The sequence below is a fragment of the Aquarana catesbeiana genome, linkage group LG01 (assembly GCF_042186555.1).
Source record: "Aquarana catesbeiana isolate 2022-GZ linkage group LG01, ASM4218655v1, whole genome shotgun sequence".
Classification (NCBI taxonomy): Eukaryota; Metazoa; Chordata; class Amphibia; order Anura; family Ranidae; genus Aquarana; species Aquarana catesbeiana.
The window spans coordinates 991,567,020-991,591,977 of record NC_133324.1 but is presented as its reverse complement, the minus strand read 5'-3'; the positions used below and the strand labels follow the sequence as shown (position 1 = coordinate 991,591,977).

Below are 24,958 nucleotides of genomic sequence, written 5' to 3'. Positions count from 1 at the left end.
GGTATTTCTATATTGTGGGGTCACCAGTCCGGTATTTATATATTGTGGGGTCACCAGTCCGGTATTTGTATAATGTGGGGTCACCAGTCCGGTATTTATATATTGTGGGGTCACCAGTCCGGTATTTGTATATTGTGGGGTCACCAGTCCGGTATTTATATATTGTGGGGTCACCAGTACAGTATTTGTATATTGTGGGGTCACCAGTCTGGTATTTATATATTGTGGGGTCACCAGTCCGGTATTTATATATTGTGGGGTCACCAGTCCGGTATTTGTATATTGTGGGGTCACCAGTCCAGTATTTGTATATTGTGGGGTCACCAGTCTGGTATTTATATATTGTGGGGTCACCAGTCCGGTATTTATATATTGTGGGGTCACCAGTACAGTATTTGTATATTGTGGGGTCACCAGTCTGGTATTTATATATTGTGGGGTCACCAGTCCGGTATTTATATATTGTGGGGTCACCAGTCCGGTATTTATATATTGTGGGGTCACCAGTCCGGTATTTATATATTGTGGGGTCACCAGTCCGGTATTTATATATTGTGGGGTCACCAGTCCGGTATTTATATATTATGGGGTCACCAGTCCGGTATTTGTATATTGTGGGGTCACCAGTCCGGTATTTATATATTGTGGGGTCACCAGTCCGGTATTTATATATTGTGGGGTCACCAGTCCGGTATTTGTATATTGTGGGGTCACCAGTCCGGTATTTATATATTGTGGGGTCACCAGTCCGGTATTTATATATTGTGGGGTCACCAGTCCGGTATTTATATATTGTGGGGTCACCAGTCCGGTATTTATATATTGTGGGGTCACCAGTCCGGTATTTGTATATTGTGGGGTCACCAGTCCAGTATTTGTATATTGTGGGGTCACCAGTCCGGTATTTATATATTGTGGGGTTCCCAGTACGGTATTTATATATTGTGGGGTCACCAGTCCGGTATTTGTATATTGTGGGGTCACCAGTCCAGTATTTATATATTGTGGGGTCACCAGTCCGGTATTTATATATTGTGGGGTCACCAGTACGGTATTTATATATTGTGGGGTCACCAGTCCAGTATTTATATATTGTGGGGTCACCAGTCCGGTATTTGTATATTGTGGGGTCACCAGTCCGGTATTTGTATATTGTGGGGTCACCAGTCTGGTATTTATATATTGTGGGGTCACCAGTCCGGTATTTATATATTGTGGGGTCACCAGTCCGGTATTTGTATATTGTGGGGTCACCAGTCCGGTATTTATATATTGTGGGGTCACCAGTCCGGTATTTGTATATTGTGGGGTCACCAGTCCAGTATTTGTATATTGTGGGGTCACCAGTCTGGTATTTATATATTGTGGGGTCACCAGTCCGGTATTTATATATTGTGGGGTCACCAGTACAGTATTTGTATATTGTGGGGTCACCAGTCTGGTATTTATATATTGTGGGGTCACCAGTCCGGTATTTATATATTGTGGGGTCACCAGTACAGTATTTGTATATTGTGGGGTCACCAGTCTGGTATTTATATATTGTGGGGTCACCAGTCCGGTATTTCTATATTGTGGGGTCACCAGTCCGGTATTTATATATTGTGGGGTCACCAGTCCGGTATTTGTATAATGTGGGGTCACCAGTCCGGTATTTATATATTGTGGGGTCACCAGTCCGGTATTTGTATATTGTGGGGTCACCAGTCCAGTATTTGTATATTGTGGGGTCACCAGTCTGGTATTTATATATTGTGGGGTCACCAGTCCGGTATTTATATATTGTGGGGTCACCAGTCCGGTATTTGTATATTGTGGGGTCACCAGTCCAGTATTTGTATATTGTGGGGTCACCAGTCTGGTATTTATATATTGTGGGGTCACCAGTCCGGTATTTATATATTGTGGGGTCACCAGTACAGTATTTGTATATTGTGGGGTCACCAGTCTGGTATTTATATATTGTGGGGTCACCAGTCCGGTATTTGTATATTGTGGGGTCACCAGTCCGGTATTTGTATATTGTGGGGTCACCAGTACAGTATTTGTATATTGTGGGGTCACCAGTCCGGTATTTATATATTGTGGGGTCACCAGTCTGGTATTTATATATTGTGGGGTCACCAGTCCGGTATTTGTATATTGTGGGGTCACCAGTCCGGTATTTATATATTGTGGGGTCACCAGTCCGGTATTTATATATTGTGGGGTCACCAGTACGGTATTTATATATTGTGGGGTCACCAGTCCGGTATTTATATAATGTGGGGTCACCAGTCCGGTATTTATACATTGTGGGGTCACCAGTCCGGTATTTATATAATGTGGGGTCACCAGTACAGTATTTGTATATTGTGGGGTCACCAGTCTGGTATTTATATATTGTGGGGTCACCAGTCCGGTATTTGTATATTGTGGGGTCACCAGTCCAGTATTTGTATATTGTGGGGTCACCAGTCCGGTATTTATATATTGTGGGGTCACCAGTCCGGTATTTGTATATTGTGGGGTTCCCAGTACGGTATTTATATATTGTGGGGTCACCAGTCCGGTATTTGTATATTGTGGGGTCACCAGTCTGGTATTTATATATTGTGGGGTCACCAGTCCGGTATTTATATATTGTGGGGTCACCAGTCCGGTATTTGTATATTGTGGGGTCACCAGTCCAGTATTTGTATATTGTGGGGTCACCAGTCTGGTATTTATATATTGTGGGGTCACCAGTCCGGTATTTATATATTGTGGGGTCACCAGTACAGTATTTGTATATTGTGGGGTCACCAGTCTGGTATTTATATATTGTGGGGTCACCAGTCCGGTATTTATATATTGTGGGGTCACCAGTACAGTATTTGTATATTGTGGGGTCACCAGTCTGGTATTTATATATTGTGGGGTCACCAGTCCGGTATTTCTATATTGTGGGGTCACCAGTCCGGTATTTATATATTGTGGGGTCACCAGTCCGGTATTTGTATATTGTGGGGTCACCAGTCCGGTATTTGTATATTGTGGGGTCACCAGTCCGGTATTTGTATATTGTGGGGTCACCAGTCCGGTATTTATATATTGTGGGGTCACCAGTCCGGTATTTATATATTGTGGGGTCACCAGTCCGGTATTTGTATATTGTGGGGTCACCAGTCCGGTATTTATATATTGTGGGGTCACCAGTCCGGTATTTATATATTGTGGGGTCACCAGTCCGGTATTTGTTATATTGTGGGGTCACCAGTCCGGTATTTGTATATTGTGGGGTCACCAGTCCGGTATTTATATATTGTGGGGTCACCAGTCCGGTATTTATATATTGTGGGGTCACCAGTCCGGTATTTGTTATATTGTGGGGTCACCAGTCCAGTATTTGTATATTGTGGGGTCACCAGTCCGGTATTTGTATATTGTGGGGTCACCAGTCCGGTATTTATATATTGTGGGGTCACCAGTCCGGTATTTATATATTGTGGGGTCACCAGTCCGGTATTTATATATTGTGGGGTCACCAGTCCGGTATTTGTATATTGAGGGGCCACCAGTCCGGTATTTATATATTGTGGGGTCACCAGTCCGGTATTTCCCTATTGTGGGGTCACCAGTCCGGTAGGTAGGTGGGTAGGTAGGTGGGGGTAGGTAGGTAGGTGGGTGGGGGTAGGTAGGTAGGTGGGTGGGGTAGGTAGGAGGGGGGGTAGGTAGGTAGGTGGGGTAGGTAGGTGGGTGGGGTAGGTAGGTGGGATGGGGGTAGGTAGGAGGGGGGGTAGGTAGGTAGGTAGGTGGAGGTAGGTAGGAGGGGAAGGGTAGGTGGGGTAGGTAGGTAGGTGGGTGGGGTAGGTAGGTAGGTGGGGTAGGTAGGTGGGTGGGGTAGGTAGGAGGGGGAGGGTAGGTAGGTGGGTGGGGTAGGTAGGAGGGGGAGGGTAGGTAGGTGGGTGGGGTAGGTAGGTAGGTGGGTGGGGTAGGTAGGCGGGGTAGGTAGGTGGGGTAGGTAGGTGGGTGGGGTAGGTAGGTGGGTGGGGTAGGTAGGAAGGAGGGTGGGGGTAGGTGGGTGGGGGTAGGTAGGTGGGGGGGTGGGTAGGTAGGTGGGGGGGGTAGGTAGGTGGGTGGGGGTAGGTAGGTGGGGGGTGGGTAGGTAGGTGGGGGGGGGGGGTAGGTAGGTAGGTAGGTGGGGGCAGGTAGGTGGGGTAGGTAGGTAGGTGGGGTAGGTAGCTGGGGGTAGGTAGGTAGGTAGGTGGGGGTAGGTAGGTGGGTGGGGGTAGGTAGGTGGGTGGGGGTAGGTAGGTAGGTGGGTGGGGTAGGTAGGAGGGGGAGGGTAGGTAGGTAGGTGGGGGTAGGTAGGTGGGGGGGTAGGTAGGTGGGGGGGTAGGGTAGGTAGGCGGGGTAGGTAGGTAGGTAGGTGGGGTAGGTAGGTGGGTGGGGTAGGTAGGAGGGGGAGGGTAGGTAGGTGGGGTAGGTAGGTAGGAGGGGGAGGGTAGGTAGGTGGGGTAGGTAGGTAGGTGGGTGGGGTAGGTAGGAAGGAGGGTGGGGGTAGGTAGGTGGGGGGGGTAGGTAGGTAGGTAGGTGGGGGTAGGTGGGGTAGGTAGGTGGGGTAGGTAGGTAGGTGGGTGGGGTAGGTAGGTGGGTGGGGTAGGTAGGTAGCTGGGGGTAGGAAGGTGGGGTGGGTAGGTAGGAGGGGGAGGGTAGGTAGGTGGGGTAGGTAGGTAGGTGGGGTAGTTAGGTAGGTAGGTGGGGTAGGTAGGAGGGGGAGGGTAGGTAGGTAGGTGGGGGTAGGTAGGTGGGGTAGGTAGGTAGGTGGGGTAGGTAGGTAGGTGGGTAGGTAGGTGGGTGGGGGTAGGTAGGTGGGGGGGGGGTGGGTAGGTAGGTGGGGGGTGGGTAGGTAGGTGGGGGGGTAGGTAGGTAGGTGGGGGGTGGGTGGGTAGGTAGGTGGGGGGGGGGGGGTAGGTAGGTAGGTGGGGTAGGTAGGTGGGTGGGGTAGGTAGGCGGGGTAGGTAGGTAGGTGGGTGGGGTAGGTGGGTGGGGTAGGTAGGTGGGGTGGGTAGGTAGGAGGGGGAGGGTAGGTAGGTGGGGTAGGTAGGTAGGTGGGGTAGTTAGGTAGGTGGGTGGGGTAGGTGGGAAGGAGGGTGGGGGTAGGTGGGTGGGGGTAGGTAGGTGGGGGGGGGTAGGTAGGTGGGTGGGGGTAGGTAGGTGGGGGGGGTGGGTAGGTAGGTGGGGGGGTAGGTAGGTAGGTGGGTGGGGTAGGTAGGTGGGTGGGGTAGGTAGGTGGGTGGGGGTAGGTAGGTAGGTGGGTGGGGTAGGTAGGTGGGGGTAGGTAGGTGGGGTAGGTAGGTAGGTGGGGGTAGGTAGGTGGGGTAGGTAGGTGGGTGGGGTAGGTAGGTGGGTGGGGGTAGGTAGGTAGGTGGGTGGGGTAGGTAGGTGGGGGTAGGTAGGTGGGGTAGGTAGGTAGGTGGGTAGGTGGGGGTAGGTAGGTAGGTGGGGTAGGTAGGTAGGTGGGGGTAGGTAGGTAGGTGGGTAGGTGGGGGTAGGTAGGTAGGTGGGGTAGGTAGGTGGGTGGGGTAGGTAGGAAGGAGGGTGGGGGTAGGTGGGTGGGGGTAGGTAGGTGGGGGGGGGGTGGGTAGGTAGGTGGGGGGGGGGTAGGTAGGTGGGTGGGGGTAGGTGGGTGGGGTAGGTAGGTAGGTGGGGGGGGGTGGGTAGGTAGGTGGGGTAGGTAGGTGGGGGGGGGGGGGTAGGTAGGTAGGTAGGTGGGGTAGGTAGGTAGGTGGGTGGGGTAGGTAGGTGGGGTAGGTAGGTAGGTGGGGTAGTTAGGTAGGTGGGTGGGGTAGGTAGGAAGGAGGGTGGGGGTAGGTGGGTGGGGTAGGTAGGTGGGGTAGGTAGGTGGGGGGGTGGGTAGGTAGGTGGGGGGGGGTAGGTAGGTAGGTAGGTGGGGTAGGTAGGTAGGTGGGTGGGGGTAGGTGGGTGGGGGTGGATAGGTGGGGTAGGTAGGAAGGTAGGTAGGTAGGTGGGTGGGGGTATGTAGGTAGGTGGGTGGGGTAGGTAGGAGGGGGAGGGTAGGTAGGTAGGTGGGTGGGGTAGGTAGGAAGGAGGGTGGGGGTAGGTGGGTGGGTGGATAGGTGGGGTAGGTAGGAAGGTAGGTAGGTGGGGGAGGGTAGATGATCTATAAATAGATTTTAGTCATGTGATGATCTCCGGATATTTCCTCTCTGGAATATATAGAGAAGAGGTGACATTCTCGCCCCGCCCACTCTCTCCTCTCCTCCAATCCCCTTCCCCCGATCTCCCGGAGTAATCTGAGTTCAGGTGAAGTGTCGGTGGGCGGTGCTCTTCTCTGGGTGTGGGCGGGGCTCTTCTCTCTGGGTGTGGGCGGTGCTCTTCTATCTGGGTGTGGGCGGAGCTCCTCTCGGTCACATGACTTGGTGTGTATATATGGGAGTGTCGGTGGGCGGGGCGGTATTCCGGAGGTACACGAGGTTGGGATCGGATCGGATCGGATGGATTCGGAGGGGAGACGTTCGGACGATGCGGCTCAAATCAGCGACCTGACGGAGGAGAGACTCCTGACCGTACTGAGGGGGCGGGACTCCGAGGGGCGGATCTATGTGAGTGCCGAACTCCTCCCCCTACCTACCTGACTGATTACCTACCGACCCCCCAACTACCTACAGCCCCTCCCCCTCCTCTGTGATTGGAGGAGAACTTCATTATAATGATAATTATCACCTTCATCATCCACAACCTGTAATATAGAGGAGAATCTACATAGAGGGGGACATGTGATGGGTGACATGTGATGGGTGACATGTGAAGGGTGACATGTGAAGGGTGACATGTGACGGGTGACATGTGAAGGGTGACATGTGAAGGGTGACATGTGATGGTGACATGTGAAGGGTGACATGTGAAGGGTGACATATGACGGGTGACATGTGAAGGGTGACATGTGAAGGGTGACATGTGATGGTGACATGTGATGGTGACATGTGATGGGTGACATGTGAAGGGTGACATGTGATGGGTGACATGTGATGGGTGACATGTGACGGGTGACATGTGAAGGGTGACATGTGATGGGTGACATGTGAAGGGTGACATGTGACGGGTGACATGTGAAGGGTGACATGTGACGGGTGACATGTGAAGGGTGACATGTGACGGGTGACATGTGATGGTGACATGTGAAGGGTGACATGTGATGGGTGACATGTGAAGGGTGACATGTGATGGGTGACATGTGAAGGGTGACATGTGAAGGGTGACATGTGATGGTGACATGTGATGGGTGACATGTGAAGGGTGACATGTGATGGGTGAAGGGTGACATGTGAAGGGTGACATGTGATGGGTGACATGTGATGGGTGACATGTGATGGGTGACATGTGAAGGGTGACATGTGATGGGTGACATGTGACGAGTGACATGTGATGGGTGACATGTGATGGGTGACATGTGATGGGTGACATGTGAAGGGTGACATGTGATGGGTGACATGTGACGAGTGACATGTGATGGGTGACATGTGACGGGTGACATGTGACGAGTGACATGTGATGGGTGACATGTGACGAGTGACATGTGATGGGTGACATGTGATGGGTGACATGTGAAGGGTGACATGTGACGAGTGACATGTGATGGGTGACATGTGACGGGTGACATGTGACGAGTGACATGTGAAGGGTGATGGGTGACATGTGAAGGGTGAAGGGTGACATGTGAAGGGTGACATGTGATGGGTGACATGTGATGGGTGACATGTGAAGGGTGACATGTGAAGGGTGACATGTGAAGGGTGACATGTGATGGGTGACATGTGATGGGTGACATGTGATGGGTGACATGTGATGGGTGACATGTGATGGGTGACATGTGATGGGTGACATGTGACGGGTGACATGTGATGGTGACATGTGATGGGTGACATGTGAAGGGTGACATGTGATGGGTGACATGTGATGGGTGACATGTGAAGGGTGAAGGGTGACATGTGAAGGGTGACATGTGATGGGTGACATGTGATGGGTGACATGTGATGGGTGACATGTGAAGGGTGACATGTGAAGGGTGACATGTGAAGGGTGAAGGGTGACATGTGACGGGTGACATGTGATGGGTGACATGTGATGGGTGACATGTGATGGGTGACATGTGACGAGTGACATGTGACGAGTGACATGTGATGGGTGACATGTGACGGGTGACATGTGACGAGTGACATGTGAAGGGTGATGGGTGACATGTGAAGGGTGAAGGGTGACATGTGATGGGTGACATGTGAAGGGTGACATGTGAAGGGTGACATGTGAAGGGTGACATGTGAAGGGTGACATGTGATGGGTGACATGTGACGGGTGACATGTGACGGGTGACATGTGAAGGGTGACATGTGAAGGGTGACATGTGAAGGGTGACATGTGAAGGGTGACATGTGAAGGGTGACATGTGATGGGTGACAGGTGATGGGTGACATGTGAAGGGTGACATGTGAAGGGTGACATGTGATGTGTGACATGTGAAGGGTGACAGGTGATGGGTGATGGGTGACATGTGAAGGGTGACATGTGATGGGTGACATGTGATGGGTGACATGTGATGGGTGACAGGTGAAGGGTGACGGGTGACATGTGAAGGGTGACATGTGAAGGGTGACATGTGATGGGTGACATGTGATGGGTGACATGTGAAGGGTGACATGTGATGGGTGACATGTGAAGGGTGACATGTGATGGGTGACATGTGATGGGTGACATGTGACGAGTGACATGTGACGGGTGACATGTGACGAGTGACATGTGACGGGTGACATGTGATGGGTGACATGTGAAGGGTGACATGTGATGGGTGACATGTGAAGGGTGACATGTGATGGGTGACATGTGATGGGTGACATGTGACGAGTGACATGTGATGGGTGACATGTGACGAGTGACATGTGAAGGGTGACATGTGATGGGTGACATGTGATGGGTGACATGTGATGGGTGACATGTGATGGGTGACATGTGATGGGTGACATGTGAAGGGTGACATGTGAAGGGTGACATGTGAAGGGTGACATGTGATGGGTGACAGGTGATGGGTGACGGGTGACATGTGAAGGGTGACATGTGAAGGGTGACATGTGATGTGTGACATGTGAAGGGTGACAGGTGATGGGTGATGGGTGACATGTGAAGGGTGACATGTGATGGGTGACATGTGATGGGTGACATGTGAAGGGTGACATGTGATGGGTGACATGTGAAGGGTGACATGTGATGGGTGACATGTGATGGGTGACATGTGACGAGTGACATGTGATGGGTGACATGTGATGGGTGACATGTGAAGGGTGACAGGTGATGGGTGACATGTGAAGGGTGACAGGTGATGGGTGATGGGTGACATGTGATGGGTGACATGTGACGAGTGACATGTGATGGGTGACATGTGACGAGTGACATGTGAAGGGTGACATGTGACGAGTGACATGTGAAGGGTGACATGTGAAGGGTGACATGTGATGGGTGACATGTGATGGGTGACATGTGATGGGTGACATGTGATGGGTGACATGTGAAGGGTGACATGTGATGGGTGACATGTGACGAGTGACATGTGAAGGGTGACATGTGATGGGTGACGTGACGGGTGACGTGACGGGTGATATGTGAAGGGTGACATGTGATGGGTGACAGGTGATGGGTGATGGGTGACATGTGAAGGGTGACATGTGAAGGGTGACATGTGAAGGGTGACAGGTGATGGGTGACATGTGATGGGTGACATGTGATGGGTGACATGTGAAGGGTGACATGTGAAGGGTGATGGGTGACATGTGATGGGTGACATGTGATGGGTGACATGTGATGGGTGACATGTGAAGGGTGACATGTGAAGGTTGACATGTGAAGGGTGACATGTGAAGGGTGATGGGTGACATGTGATGGGTGACATGTGATGGGTGACATGTGATGGGTGACATGTGAAGGGTGACATGTGAAGGGTGACATGTGAAGGGTGATGGGTGACATGTGATGGGTGACATGTGATGGGTGACATGTGATGGGTGACATGTGATGGGTGACATGTGATGGGTGACATGTGAAGGGTGACATGTGATGGGTGACATGTGATGGGTGACATGTGAAGGGTGACATGTGAAGGGTGATGGGTGACATGTGATGGGTGACATGTGATGGGTGACATGTGATGGGTGACATGTGAAGGGTGACATGTGAAGGTTGACATGTGAAGGGTGACAGGTGATGGGTGACATGTGAAGGGTGATGGCTGACATGTGAAGGGTGATGGCTGACATGTGAAGGGTGACATGTGAAGGGTGACATGTGATGGGTGACATGTGACAGGTGATGGGTGACATGTGAAGGGTGACATGTGAAGGGTGACATGTGAAGGGTGACATGTGAAGGGTGACATGTGAAGGGTGACATGTGAAGGGTGACATATGAAGGGTGAAGGGTGACATGTGAAGGGTGACATGTGAAGGGTGACATGTGAAGGGTGACATGTGAAGGGTGATGGCTGACATGTGAAGGGTGAAGGGTGACATGTGATGGGTGACATGTGATGGGTGACATGTGAAGGGTGACATGTGAAGGGTGACATGTGAAGGGTGAAGGGTGAAGGGTGAAGGGTGACATGTGAAGGGTGACATGTGAAGGGTGACATGTGAAGGGTGACATGTGAAGGGTGATGGGTGACATGTGAAGGGTGAAGGGTGACATGTGAAGGGTGACATGTGAAGGGTGACATGTGAAGGGTGACATGTGATGGGTGACATGTGAAGGGTGACATGTGAAGGGTGAAGGGTGACATGTGAAGGGTGACATGTGAAGGGTGACATGTGAAGGGTGACATGTGAAGGGTGACATGTGAAGGGTGACATGTGATGGGTGACATGTGAAGGGTGACATGTGAAGGGTGACATGTGATGGGTGACATGTGATGGGGGACATGTGATGGGTGACATGTGACGGGTGACATGTGAAGGGTGACATGTGACGGGTGACATGTGAAGGGTGACATGTGAAGGGTGACATGTGATGGGTGACATGTGATGGGTGACATGTGACGGGTGACATGTGAAGGGGGACATGTGAAGGGTGACATGTGAAGGGTGACATGTGAAGGGGGACATGTGAAGGGGGACATGTGAAGGGTGACATGTGAAGGGTGACATGTGACGGGTGACATGTGACGGGGGACATGTGATGGGTGACATGTGATGGGTGACATGTGACGGGTGACATGTGACGGGTGACATGTGACGGGTGACATGTGACGGGTGACATGTGACGGGTGACATGTGAAGGGTGACATGTGAAGGGTGACATGTGAAGGGTGACATGTGACATGTGAAGGGTGAAGGGTGACATGTGATGGGTGACATGTGAAGGGTGACATGTGATGGGTGACATGTGATGGGTGACATGTGAAGGGTGACATGTGAAGGGTGACATGTGAAGGGTGACATGTGATGGGTGACATGTGAAGGGTGACATGTGATGGGGGACATGTGATGGGGGACATGTGATGGGTGACATGTGAAGGGTGACATGTGAAGGGTGACATGTGATGGGTGACATGTGATGGGGGACATGTGATGGGGGACATGTGACGGGTGACATGTGACGGGTGACATGTGACGGGTGACATGTGACGGGGGACATGTGAAGGGTGACATGTGATGGGGGACATGTGAAGGGTGACATGTGAAGGGTGACATGTGAAGGGTGACATGTGAAGGGTGACATGTGATGGGTGACATGTGATGGGTGACATGTGATGGGTGACATGTGACGGGTGACATGTGACGGGTGACATGTGAAGGGTGACATGTGACGAGTGACATGTGAAGGGTGACATGTGAAGGGTGAAGGGTGACATGTGAAGGGTGACATGTGAAGGGTGACATGTGAAGGGTGACAGGTGAAGGGTGACAGGTGATGGGTGACAGGTGAAGGGTGATGGCTGACATGTGAAGGGTGAAGGGTGACATGTGATGGGTGACATGTGAAGGGTGACATGTGAAGGGTGACATGTGATGGGTGACATGTGAAGGGTGACATGTGACGGGTGACATGTGACGGGTGACATGTGACGGGTGACATGTGAAGGGTGACATGTGAAGGGTGACATGTGAAGGGTGATGGGGGACATGTGATGGGTGATGGGGGACATGTGATGGGTGACATGTGACATGTGAAGGGGGACATGTGAAGGGTGATGGGTGACATGTGATGGGTGACATGTGATGGGTGACATGTGATGGGTGACATGTGATGGGTGACATGTGATGGGTGACATGTGACGGGTGACATGTGACGGGTGACATGTGACGGGTGACATGTGAAGGGTGACGTGAAGGGTGACATGTGAAGGGTGACATGTGAAGGGTGACATGTGACGGGTGACATGTGACGGGTGACATGTGACGGGTGACATGTGACGAGTGACATGTGACGGGTGACATGTGACGGGTGACATGTGACGGGTGACATGTGACGGGTGACATGTGATGGGTGACATGTGAAGGGTGACATGTGACGGGTGACATGTGACGGGTGACATGTGACGGGTGACATGTGACGGGTGACATGTGACGGGTGACATGTGATGGGTGACATGTGATGGGTGACAGGTGAAGGGTGACATGTGAAGGGTGATGGGTGATGGGTGACATGTGAAGGGTGACATGTGAAGGGTGACATGTGATGGGTGACATGTGAAGGGTGACATGTGAAGGGTGACGGGTGATGGGTGACATGTGATGGGTGACATGTGATGGGTGACATGTGATGGGTGACATGTGAAGGGTGACATGTGAAGGGTGACATGTGAAGGGTGAAGGGTGACATGTGATGGGTGACATGTGATGGGTGACATGTGAAGGGTGACATGTGAAGGGTGAAGGGTGACATGTGATGGGTGACATGTGATGGGTGACATGTGATGGGTGACATGTGAAGGGTGACATGTGAAGGGTGACATGTGAAGGGTGAAGGGTGACATGTGATGGGTGACATGTGATGGGTGACATGTGAAGGGTGACATGTGAAGGGTGACAGGTGATGGGTGACATGTGAAGGGTGATGGCTGACATGTGAAGGGTGATGGGTGACATGTGAAGGGTGACATGTGAAGGGTGACATGTGAAGGGTGACATGTGAAGGGTGACATGTGAAGGGTGACATGTGAAGGGTGACATGTGAAGGGTGACATGTGAAGGGTGACATGTGAAGGGTGACATGTGAAGGGTGACATGTGAAGGGTGATGGCTGACATGTGAAGGGTGAAGGGTGACATGTGATGGGTGACATGTGATGGGTGACATGTGAAGGGTGACATGTGAAGGGTGACATGTGAAGGGTGACATGTGAAGGGTGACATGTGAAGGGTGACATGTGAAGGGTGACATGTGAAGGGTGATGGGTGACATGTGATGGGTGACATGTGAAGGGTGACATGTGAAGGGTGATGGGTGACATGTGAAGGGTGACATGTGAAGGGTGATGGGTGACATGTGAAGGGTGACATGTGAAGGGTGACATGTGATGGGTGACATGTGAAGGGTGACATGTGAAGGGTGACATGTGAAGGGTGACATGTGATGGGGGACATGTGATGGGGGACATGTGATGGGTGACATGTGATGGGTGACATGTGATGGGTGACATGTGATGGGGGACATGTGACGGGTGACATGTGAAGGGTGACATGTGACGAGTGACATGTGAAGGGTGACATGTGATGGGGGACATGTGAAGGGTGACATGTGATGGGTGACATGTGAAGGGTGACATGTGAAGGGTGACATGTGAAGGGTGACATGTGACGGGTGACATGTGACGGGGGACATGTGACGGGGGACATGTGACGGGTGACATGTGACGGGTGACATGTGAAGGGTGACATGTGAAGGGTGACATGTGACGAGTGACATGTGAAGGGTGACATGTGAAGGGTGACATGTGAAGGGTGACATGTGAAGGGTGACAGGTGATGGGTGACATGTGAAGGGTGATGGCTGACATGTGAAGGGTGAAGGGTGACATGTGATGGGTGACATGTGATGGGTGACATGTGAAGGGTGACATGTGAAGGGTGACATGTGATGTGTGACATGTGAAGGGTGACATGTGAAGGGTGACATGTGATGGGTGACATGTGATGGGTGACATGTGAAGGGTGACATGTGAAGGGTGACATGTGACGGGTGACATGTGACGGGTGACATGTGATGGGTGACATGTGAAGGGTGACATGTGATGGGTGACATGTGAAGGGTGACATGTGAAGGGTGATGGGTGACATGTGAAGGGTGACATGTGAAGGGTGACATGTGATGGGTGACATGTGAAGGGTGACATGTGAAGGGTGACATGTGAAGGGTGACATGTGATGGGGGACATGTGATGGGGGACATGTGATGGGTGACATGTGATGGGTGACATGTGATGGGTGACATGTGATGGGGGACATGTGACGGGTGACATGTGAAGGGTGACATGTGACGAGTGACATGTGAAGGGTGACATGTGATGGGGGACATGTGAAGGGTGACATGTGATGGGTGACATGTGAAGGGTGACATGTGAAGGGTGACATGTGAAGGGTGACATGTGACGGGTGACATGTGACGGGGGACATGTGACGGGGGACATGTGACGGGTGACATGTGACGGGTGACATGTGAAGGGTGACATGTGAAGGGTGACATGTGACGAGTGACATGTGAAGGGTGACATGTGAAGGGTGACATGTGAAGGGTGACATGTGAAGGGTGACAGGTGATGGGTGACATGTGAAGGGTGATGGCTGACATGTGAAGGGTGAAGGGTGACATGTGATGGGTGACATGTGATGGGTGACATGTGATGGGTGACATGTGATGGGTGACATGTGATGGGTGACATGTGAAGGGTGACATGTGAAGGGTGACATGTGATGGGTGACATGTGATGGGTGACATGTGAAGGGTGACATGTGAAGGGTGACATGTGACGGGTGACATGTGACGGGTGACATGTGACGGGTGACATGTGAAGGGTGACATGTGATGGGTGACATGTGAAGGGTGACATGTGAAGGGTGACATGTGAAGGGTGACATGTGAAGGGTGACATGTGATGGGGGACATGTGAAGGGTGACATGTGATGGGTGACATGTGAAGGGTGACATGTGAAGGGTGACATGTGACGGGGGACATGTGACGGGGGACATGTGACGGGGGACATGTGACGGGGGACATGTGACGGGGGACATGTGACGGGTGACATGTGACGGGTGACATGTGAAGGGTGACATGTGAAGGGTGACATGTGAAGGGTGACATGTGAAGGGTGACATGTGATGGGTGACATATGACATGTGACGAGTGACATGTGACGGGTGACATGTGATGGGTGACATGTGATGGGTGACATGTGAAGGGTGACATGTGAAGGGTGACATGTGAAGGGTGACATGTGAAGGGTGACATGTGATGGGGGACATGTGAAGGGTGACATGTGAAGGGTGACATGTGATGGGTGACATGTGAAGGGTGACATGTGATGGGTGACATGTGAAGGGTGAAGGGTGACATGTGAAGGGTGACATGTGAAGGGTGACATGTGATGGGTGACATGTGATGGGTGACATGTGAAGGGTGACATGTGAAGGGTGACATGTGATGGGTGATGGGTGACATGTGAAGGGTGATGGGTGACATGTGATGGGTGACATGTGAAGGGTGACATGTGAAGGGTGACATGTGATGGGTGATGGGTGACATGTGAAGGGTGATGGGTGACATGTGATGGGTGACATGTGATGGGTGACATGTGAAGGGTGACATGTGAAGGGTGACATGTGATGGGTGACATGTGAAGGGTGATGGGGGACATGTGATGGGTGACATGTGATGGGTGATGGGGGACATGTGATGGGTGACATGTGATGGGTGACATGTGAAGGGTGACATGTGATGGGTGACATGTGAAGGGTGACATGTGACGGGTGACATGTGACGGGGGACATGTGATGGGGGACATGTGACGAGTGACATGTGATGGGTGACATGTGACGAGTGACATGTGATGGGTGACATGTGACGGGTGACATGTGACGGGTGACATGTGAAGGGTGACATGTGATGGGTGACGGGTGACATGTGAAGGGTGACATGTGAAGGGTGACATGTGAAGGGTGACATGTGACGGGTGACATGTGACGGGTGACATGTGAAGGGTGACATGTGAAGGGTGACATGTGAAGGGTGACATGTGATGGGTGACATGTGATGGGTGACATGTGACGGGTGACATGTGACGAGTGACATGTGAAGGGTGACATGTGAAGGGTGACATGTGAAGGGTGACATGTGACGGGTGACATGTGACGGGTGACATGTGATGGGTGACATGTGAAGGGTGACATGTGAAGGGTGACATGTGACGGGTGACATGTGAAGGGTGACATGTGAAGGGTGACATGTGAAGGGTGACATGTGACGGGTGACATGTGACGGGTGACGGGTGACGGGTGACATGTGACGGGTGACATGTGACGGGTGACATGTGACGGGTGACATGTGAAGGGTGACATGTGAAGGGTGACATATGACATGTGAAGGGTGACATGTGACGAGTGACATGTGACGAGTGACATGTGACGGGTGACATGTGATGGGTGACATGTGACGGGTGACATGTGACGGGTGACATGTGAAGGGTGACATGTGAAGGGTGACATGTGAAGGGTGACATATGACATGTGAAGGGTGACATGTGACGAGTGACATGTGACGAGTGACATGTGACGGGTGACATGTGATGGGTGACATGTGAAGGGTGACATGTGAAGGGTGACATGTGAAGGGTGACATATGACATGTGACGGGGGACATGTGATGGGGGACATGTGACGAGTGACATGTGACGAGTGACATGTGATGGGTGACATGTGACGAGTGACATGTGATGGGTGACATGTGACGGGTGACATGTGACGGGTGACATGTGAAGGGTGACATGTGATGGGTGACGGGTGACATGTGAAGGGTGACATGTGATGGGTGACATGTGATGGGTGACATGTGAAGGGTGACATGTGACGGGTGACATGTGAAGGGTGACATGTGAAGGGTGACATGTGAAGGGTGACATGTGATGGGTGACATGTGATGGGTGACATGTGATGGGTGACATGTGATGGGTGACATGTGAAGGGTGACATGTGAAGGGTGACATGTGAAGGGTGACATGTGATGGGTGACATGTGATGGGTGACATGTGATGGGTGACATGTGAAGGGTGATGGGTGACATGTGAAGGGTGACAAGTGAAGGGTGACATGTGAAGGGTGACATGTGACGGGTGACATGTGAAGGGTGACATGTGAAGGGTGACATGTGAAGGGTGACATGTGACGAGTGACATGTGAAGGGTGACATGTGAAGGGTGACATGTGACGGGTGACATGTGAAGGGTGACATGTGATGGGTGACATGTGATGGGTGACATGTGAAGGGTGACATGTGAAGGGTGACATGTGAAGGGTGACATGTGAAGGGTGACATGTGAAGGGTGACATGTGAAGGGTGACATGTGAAGGGTGACATGTGACGGGTGACATGTGAAGGGTGACATGTGAAGGGTGACATGTGAAGGGTGACATGTGAAGGGTGACATGTGACGGGTGACATGTGAAGGGTGACATGTGAAGGGTGACATGTGAAGGGTGACATGTGAAGGGTGACATATGACATGTGAAGGGTGACATATGACATGTGACATGTGAAGGGTGACATGTGAAGGGTGACATGTGATGGGTGACATGTGAAGGGTGACATGTGATGGGTGACATGTGATGGGTGACATGTGATGGGTGACATGTGAAGGGTGACATGTGAAGGGTGACATGTGAAGGGTGACATGTGAAGGGTGACATATGACATGTGAAGGGTGACATATGACATGTGACGAGTGACATGTGAAGGGTGACATGTGAAGGGTGACATGTGAAGGGTGACATGTGATGGGTGACATGTGATGGGTGACATGTGAAGGGTGACATATGACATGTGAAGGGTGACATGTGATGGGTGACATGTGATGGGTGACATGTGAAGGGTGACATGTGATGGGTGACATGTGATGGGTGACATGTGAAGGGTGACATGTGATGGGTGACATGTGATGGGTGACATGTGACATGTGAAGGGTGACATGTGAAGGGTGACATGTGATGGGTGATGGGTGACATGTGAAGGGTGACATGTGATGGGTGACATGTGACATGTGAAGGGTGACATGTGAAGGGTGACATGTGAAGGGTGACATGTGAAGGGTGACATGTGAAGGGTGACATGTGATGGGTGACATGTGATGGGTGACATGTGAAGGGTGAAGGGTGACATGTGATGGGTGACATGTGAAGGGTGACATGTGAAGGGTGACATGTGAAGGGTGACATGTGAAGGGTGACATGTGATGGGTGATGGGTGACATGTGAAGGGTGAAGGGTGACATGTGATGGGTGACATGTGAAGGGTGACATGTGAAGGGTGACATGTGAAGGGTGACATGTGATGGGTGATGGGTGACATGTGAAGGGTGATGGGTGACATGTGATGGGTGACATGTGATGGGTGACATGTGATGGGTGACATGTGAAGGGTGACATGTGAAGGGTGACATGTGATGGGTGACATGTGATGGGTGATGGGGGACATGTGATGGGTGACATGTGATGGGTGACATGTGAAGGGTGACATGTGACGGGTGACATGTGACGGGTGACATGTGACGGGGGACATGTGACGGGTGACATGTGACGGGTGACATGTGATGGGTGACATGTGATGGGTGACATGTGATGGGTGACATGTGACGGGTGACATGTGACGGGTGACATGTGATGGGTGACATGTGACGGGTGACATGTGATGGGTGACATGTGAAGGGTGACATGTGATGGGTGACATGTGACGGGTGACATGTGAAGGGTGACATGTGATGGGTGATGGGGGACATGTGATGGGTGACATGTGAAGGGTGACATGTGATGGGTGACATGTGATGGGTGACATGTGACGGGTGACATGTGAAGGGTGACATGTGATGGGTGACATGTGAAGGGTGACATGTGAAGGGTGACATGTGATGGGTGACATGTGATGGGTGACATGTGAAGGGTGACATGTGATGGGTGACATGTGATGGGTGACATGTGAAGGGTGATGGGGGACATGTGATGGGTGACATGTGAAGGGTGACATGTGACGAGTGACATGTGAAGGGTGACATGTGACGAGTGACATGTGAAGGGTGACATGTGACGGGTGACATGTGACGGGTGACATGTGAAGGGTGACATGTGAAGGGTGACATGTGAAGGGTGACATGTGACGGGTGACATGTGACGGGTGACATGTGACGGGTGACATGTGACGGGTGACATGTGATGGGTGACATGTGATGGGTGACATGTGAAGGGTGACATGTGAAGGGTGACATGTGAAGGGTGACATATGACATGTGACGAGTGACATGTGAAGGGTGACATGTGAAGGGTGACATGTGACGGGTGACATGTGAAGGGTGACATGTGAAGGGTGACATGTGATGGGTGACATGTGATGGGTGACATGTGATGGGTGACATGTGATGGGTGACATGTGAAGGGTGACATGTGAAGGGTGACATGTGATGGGTGACATGTGAAGGGTGATGGGGGACATGTGATGGGTGACATGTGAAGGGTGACAAGTGAAGGGTGACATGTGAAGGGTGACATGTGAAGGGTGACATGTGACGGGTGACATGTGACGGGTGACATGTGATGGGTGACATGTGATGGGTGACATGTGATGGGTGACATGTGAAGGGTGACATGTGAAGGGTGACATGTGAAGGGTGACATGTGAAGGGTGACATGTGATGGGTGACATGTGAAGGGTGACATGTGATGGGTGACATGTGAAGGGTGAAGGGTGACATGTGAAGGGTGACATGTGAAGGGTGACATGTGAAGGGTGACATGTGATGGGTGACATGTGATGGGTGACATGTGAAGGGTGACATGTGAAGGGTGACATGTGAAGGGTGACATGTGAAGGGTGACATGTGAAGGGTGACATGTGATGGGTGATGGGTGACATGTGAAGGGTGATGGGTGACATGTGATGGGTGACATGTGAAGGGTGACATGTGAAGGGTGACATGTGATGGGTGACATGTGAAGGGTGATGGGGGACATGTGATGGGTGATGGGGGACATGTGATGGGTGACATGTGATGGGTGATGGGGGACATGTGATGGGTGACATGTGATGGGTGACATGTGATGGGTGACATGTGATGGGTGACATGTGATGGGTGATGGGGGACATGTGATGGGTGACATGTGAAGGGTGACAAGTGAAGGGTGACATGTGAAGGGTGACATGTGACGGGTGACATGTGAAGGGTGACATGTGACGAGTGACATGTGAAGGGTGACATGTGACGAGTGACATGTGAAGGGTGACATGTGACGGGTGACATGTGATGGGTGACATGTGACGGGTGACATGTGACGGGTGACATGTGACGGGTGACATGTGACGGGTGACATGTGAAGGGTGACATGTGATGGGTGACATGTGAAGGGTGACATGTGAAGGGTGACATGTGATGGGTGACATGTGATGGGTGACATGTGAAGGGTGACATGTGATGGGTGACATGTGATGGGTGACATGTGAAGGGTGATGGGGGACATGTGATGGGTGACATGTGAAGGGTGACATGTGACGAGTGACATGTGAAGGGTGACATGTGACGAGTGACATGTGAAGGGTGACATGTGACGGGTGACATGTGACGGGTGACATGTGAAGGGTGACATGTGAAGGGTGACATGTGAAGGGTGACATGTGACGGGTGACATGTGACGGGTGACATGTGACGGGTGACATGTGATGGGTGACATGTGATGGGTGACATGTGAAGGGTGACATGTGAAGGGTGACATGTGAAGGGTGACATGTGAAGGGTGACATATGACATGTGACGAGTGACATGTGAAGGGTGACATGTGACGAGTGACATGTGAAGGGTGACATGTGACGGGTGACATGTGACGGGTGACATGTGAAGGGTGACATGTGAAGGGTGACATGTGAAGGGTGACATGTGACATGTGACGGGTGACATGTGACGGGTGACATGTGACGGGTGACATGTGATGGGTGACATGTGATGGGTGACATGTGAAGGGTGACATGTGAAGGGTGACATGTGAAGGGTGACATGTGAAGGGTGACATATGACATGTGACGAGTGACATGTGAAGGGTGACATGTGAAGGGTGACATGTGACGGGTGACATGTGAAGGGTGACATGTGAAGGGTGACATGTGATGGGTGACATGTGATGGGTGACATGTGATGGGTGACATGTGATGGGTGACATGTGAAGGGTGACATGTGATGGGTGACATGTGAAGGGTGATGGGGGACATGTGATGGGTGACATGTGAAGGGTGACAAGTGAAGGGTGACATGTGAAGGGTGACATGTGAAGGGTGACATGTGACGGGTGACATGTGACGGGTGACATGTGACGGGTGACATGTGATGGGTGACATGTGAAGGGTGACATGTGAAGGGTGACATGTGAAGGGTGACATGTGAAGGGTGACATGTGAAGGGTGACATGTGATGGGTGACATGTGAAGGGTGACATGTGATGGGTGACATGTGAAGGGTGAAGGGTGACATGTGAAGGGTGACATGTGAAGGGTGACATGTGATGGGTGACATGTGATGGGTGACATGTGAAGGGTGACATGTGAAGGGTGACATGTGAAGGGTGACATGTGAAGGGTGACATGTGATGGGTGATGGGTGACATGTGAAGGGTGATGGGTGACATGTGATGGGTGACATGTGAAGGGTGACATGTGAAGGGTGACATGTGATGGGTGACATGTGAAGGGTGATGGGGGACATGTGATGGGTGATGGGGGACATGTGATGGGTGACATGTGATGGGTGATGGGGGACATGTGATGGGTGACATGTGATGGGTGACATGTGATGGGTGACATGTGATGGGTGACATGTGATGGGTGATGGGGGACATGTGATGGGTGACATGTGAAGGGTGACAAGTGAAGGGTGACATGTGAAGGGTGACATGTGACGGGTGACATGTGAAGGGTGACATGTGACGAGTGACATGTGAAGGGTGACATGTGACGAGTGACATGTGAAGGGTGACATGTGACGGGTGACATGTGACGGGTGACATGTGACGGGTGACATGTGATGGGTGACATGTGATGGGTGACATGTGACGGGTGACATGTGACGGGTGACATGTGACGGGTGACATGTGAAGGGTGACATGTGAAGGGTGACATGTGAAGGGTGACATGTGACGGGTGACATGTGACGGGTGACATGTGACGGGTGACATGTGAAGGGTGACATGTGAAGGGTGACATGTGAAGGGTGACATATGACATGTGAAGGGTGACATGTGACGAGTGACATGTGACGAGTGACATGTGACGGGTGACATGTGACGGGTGACATGTGAAGGGTGACATGTGAAGGGTGACATGTGAAGGGTGACATGTGACGAGTGACATGTGACGAGTGACATGTGACGGGTGACATGTGATGGGTGACATGTGAAGGGTGACATGTGAAGGGTGACATGTGAAGGGTGACATATGACATGTGACGGGTGACATGTGATGGGTGACATGTGAAGGGTGACATGTGAAGGGTGACATATGACATGTGACGAGTGACATGTGACGAGTGACATGTGACGGGTGACATGTGACGAGTGACATGTGATGGGTGACATGTGACGGGTGACATGTGACGGGTGACATGTGACGGGTGACATGTGAAGGGTGACATGTGAAGGGTGACATGTGAAGGGTGACATATGACATGTGACGGGTGACATGTGATGGGTGACATGTGAAGGGTGACATGTGAAGGGTGACATGTGAAGGGTGACATATGACATGTGACGGGTGACATGTGATGGGTGACATGTGAAGGGTGACATGTGAAGGGTGACATGTGAAGGGTGACATATGACATGTGACGGGTGACATGTGATGGGTGACATGTGAAGGGTGACATGTGAAGGGTGACATGTGAAGGGTGACATATGACATGTGACGGGTGACATGTGATGGGTGACATGTGAAGGGTGACATGTGAAGGGTGACATATGACATGTGACGAGTGACATGTGACGAGTGACATGTGATGGGTGACATGTGACGAGTGACATGTGATGGGTGACATGTGACGGGTGACATGTGACGGGTGACATGTGAAGGGTGACATGTGATGGGTGACGGGTGACATGTGAAGGGTGACATGTGATGGGTGACATGTGATGGGTGACATGTGAAGGGTGACATGTGACGGGTGACATGTGAAGGGTGACATGTGAAGGGTGACATGTGAAGGGTGACATGTGAAGGGTGACATGTGAAGGGTGACATGTGATGGGTGACATGTGATGGGTGACATGTGAAGGGTGACATGTGAAGGGTGACATGTGATGGGTGACATGTGATGGGTGACATGTGATGGGTGACATGTGAAGGGTGATGGGGGACATGTGATGGGTGACATGTGAAGGGTGACAAGTGAAGGGTGACATGTGAAGGGTGACATGTGAAGGGTGACATGTGACGGGTGACATGTGAAGGGTGACATGTGAAGGGTGACATGTGAAGGGTGACATGTGACGGGTGACATGTGAAGGGTGACATGTGAAGGGTGACATGTGATGGGTGACATGTGAAGGGTGACATGTGACGGGTGACATGTGACGGGTGACATGTGAAGGGTGACATGTGAAGGGTGACATGTGAAGGGTGACATGTGACGGGTGACATGTGAAGGGTGACATGTGAAGGGTGACATGTGAAGGGTGACATGTGAAGGGTGACATGTGAAGGGTGACATGTGACGAGTGACATGTGACGGGTGACATGTGATGGGTGACATGTGAAGGGTGACATGTGAAGGGTGACATATGACATGTGAAGGGTGACATATGACATGTGACGAGTGACATGTGAAGGGTGACATGTGAAGGGTGACATGTGAAGGGTGACATGTGATGGGTGACATGTGATGGGTGACATGTGAAGGGTGACATGTGAAGGGTGACATGTGAAGGGTGACATGTGAAGGGTGACATGTGAAGGGTGACATATGACATGTGACGAGTGACATGTGAAGGGTGACATGTGAAGGGTGACATGTGAAGGGTGACATGTGATGGGTGACATGTGATGGGTGACATGTGATGGGTGACATGTGAAGGGTGACATATGACATGTGAAGGGTGACATGTGATGGGTGACATGTGATGGGTGACATGTGATGGGTGACATGTGAAGGGTGACATGTGATGGGTGACATGTGATGGGTGACATGTGATGGGTGACATGTGAAGGGTGACATGTGATGGGTGACATGTGATGGGTGACATGTGACATGTGAAGGGTGACATGTGATGGGTGATGGGTGACATGTGATGGGTGACATGTGATGGGTGACATGTGACATGTGAAGGGTGACATGTGAAGGGTGACATGTGAAGGGTGACATGTGAAGGGTGACATGTGAAGGGTGACATGTGATGGGTGACATGTGATGGGTGACATGTGAAGGGTGAAGGGTGACATGTGAAGGGTGACATGTGAAGGGTGACATGTGATGGTGACATGTGAAGGGTGACATGTGAAGGGTGACATGTGAAGGGTGACATGTGAAGGGTGACATGTGAAGGGTGACATGTGATGGGTGATGGGTGACATGTGAAGGGTGAAGGGTGACATGTGATGGGTGACATGTGAAGGGTGACATGTGAAGGGTGACATGTGATGGGTGATGGGTGACATGTGAAGGGTGATGGGTGACATGTGATGGGTGACATGTGATGTGTGACATGTG

At 51.6% G+C, this 24,958-nt stretch overlaps 1 protein-coding gene across 1 annotated transcript in view; it reads left to right on the top strand.

The window, feature by feature from the left end:
- Positions 1-6,363: 6,363 nt before the first annotated feature.
- LOC141124070 (myosin-IIIb-like) overlaps positions 6,364-24,958 on the top strand; it is a 137,372-nt gene continuing 118,777 nt past the window's right edge. Inside the window, exon 1 of the mRNA XM_073612173.1 lies at positions 6,364-6,587. Within this exon, the coding sequence (XP_073468274.1) occupies positions 6,480-6,587 (108 nt within the window). The 5' untranslated portion in view covers positions 6,364-6,479. The remainder of the gene's footprint in view (positions 6,588-24,958) is intronic.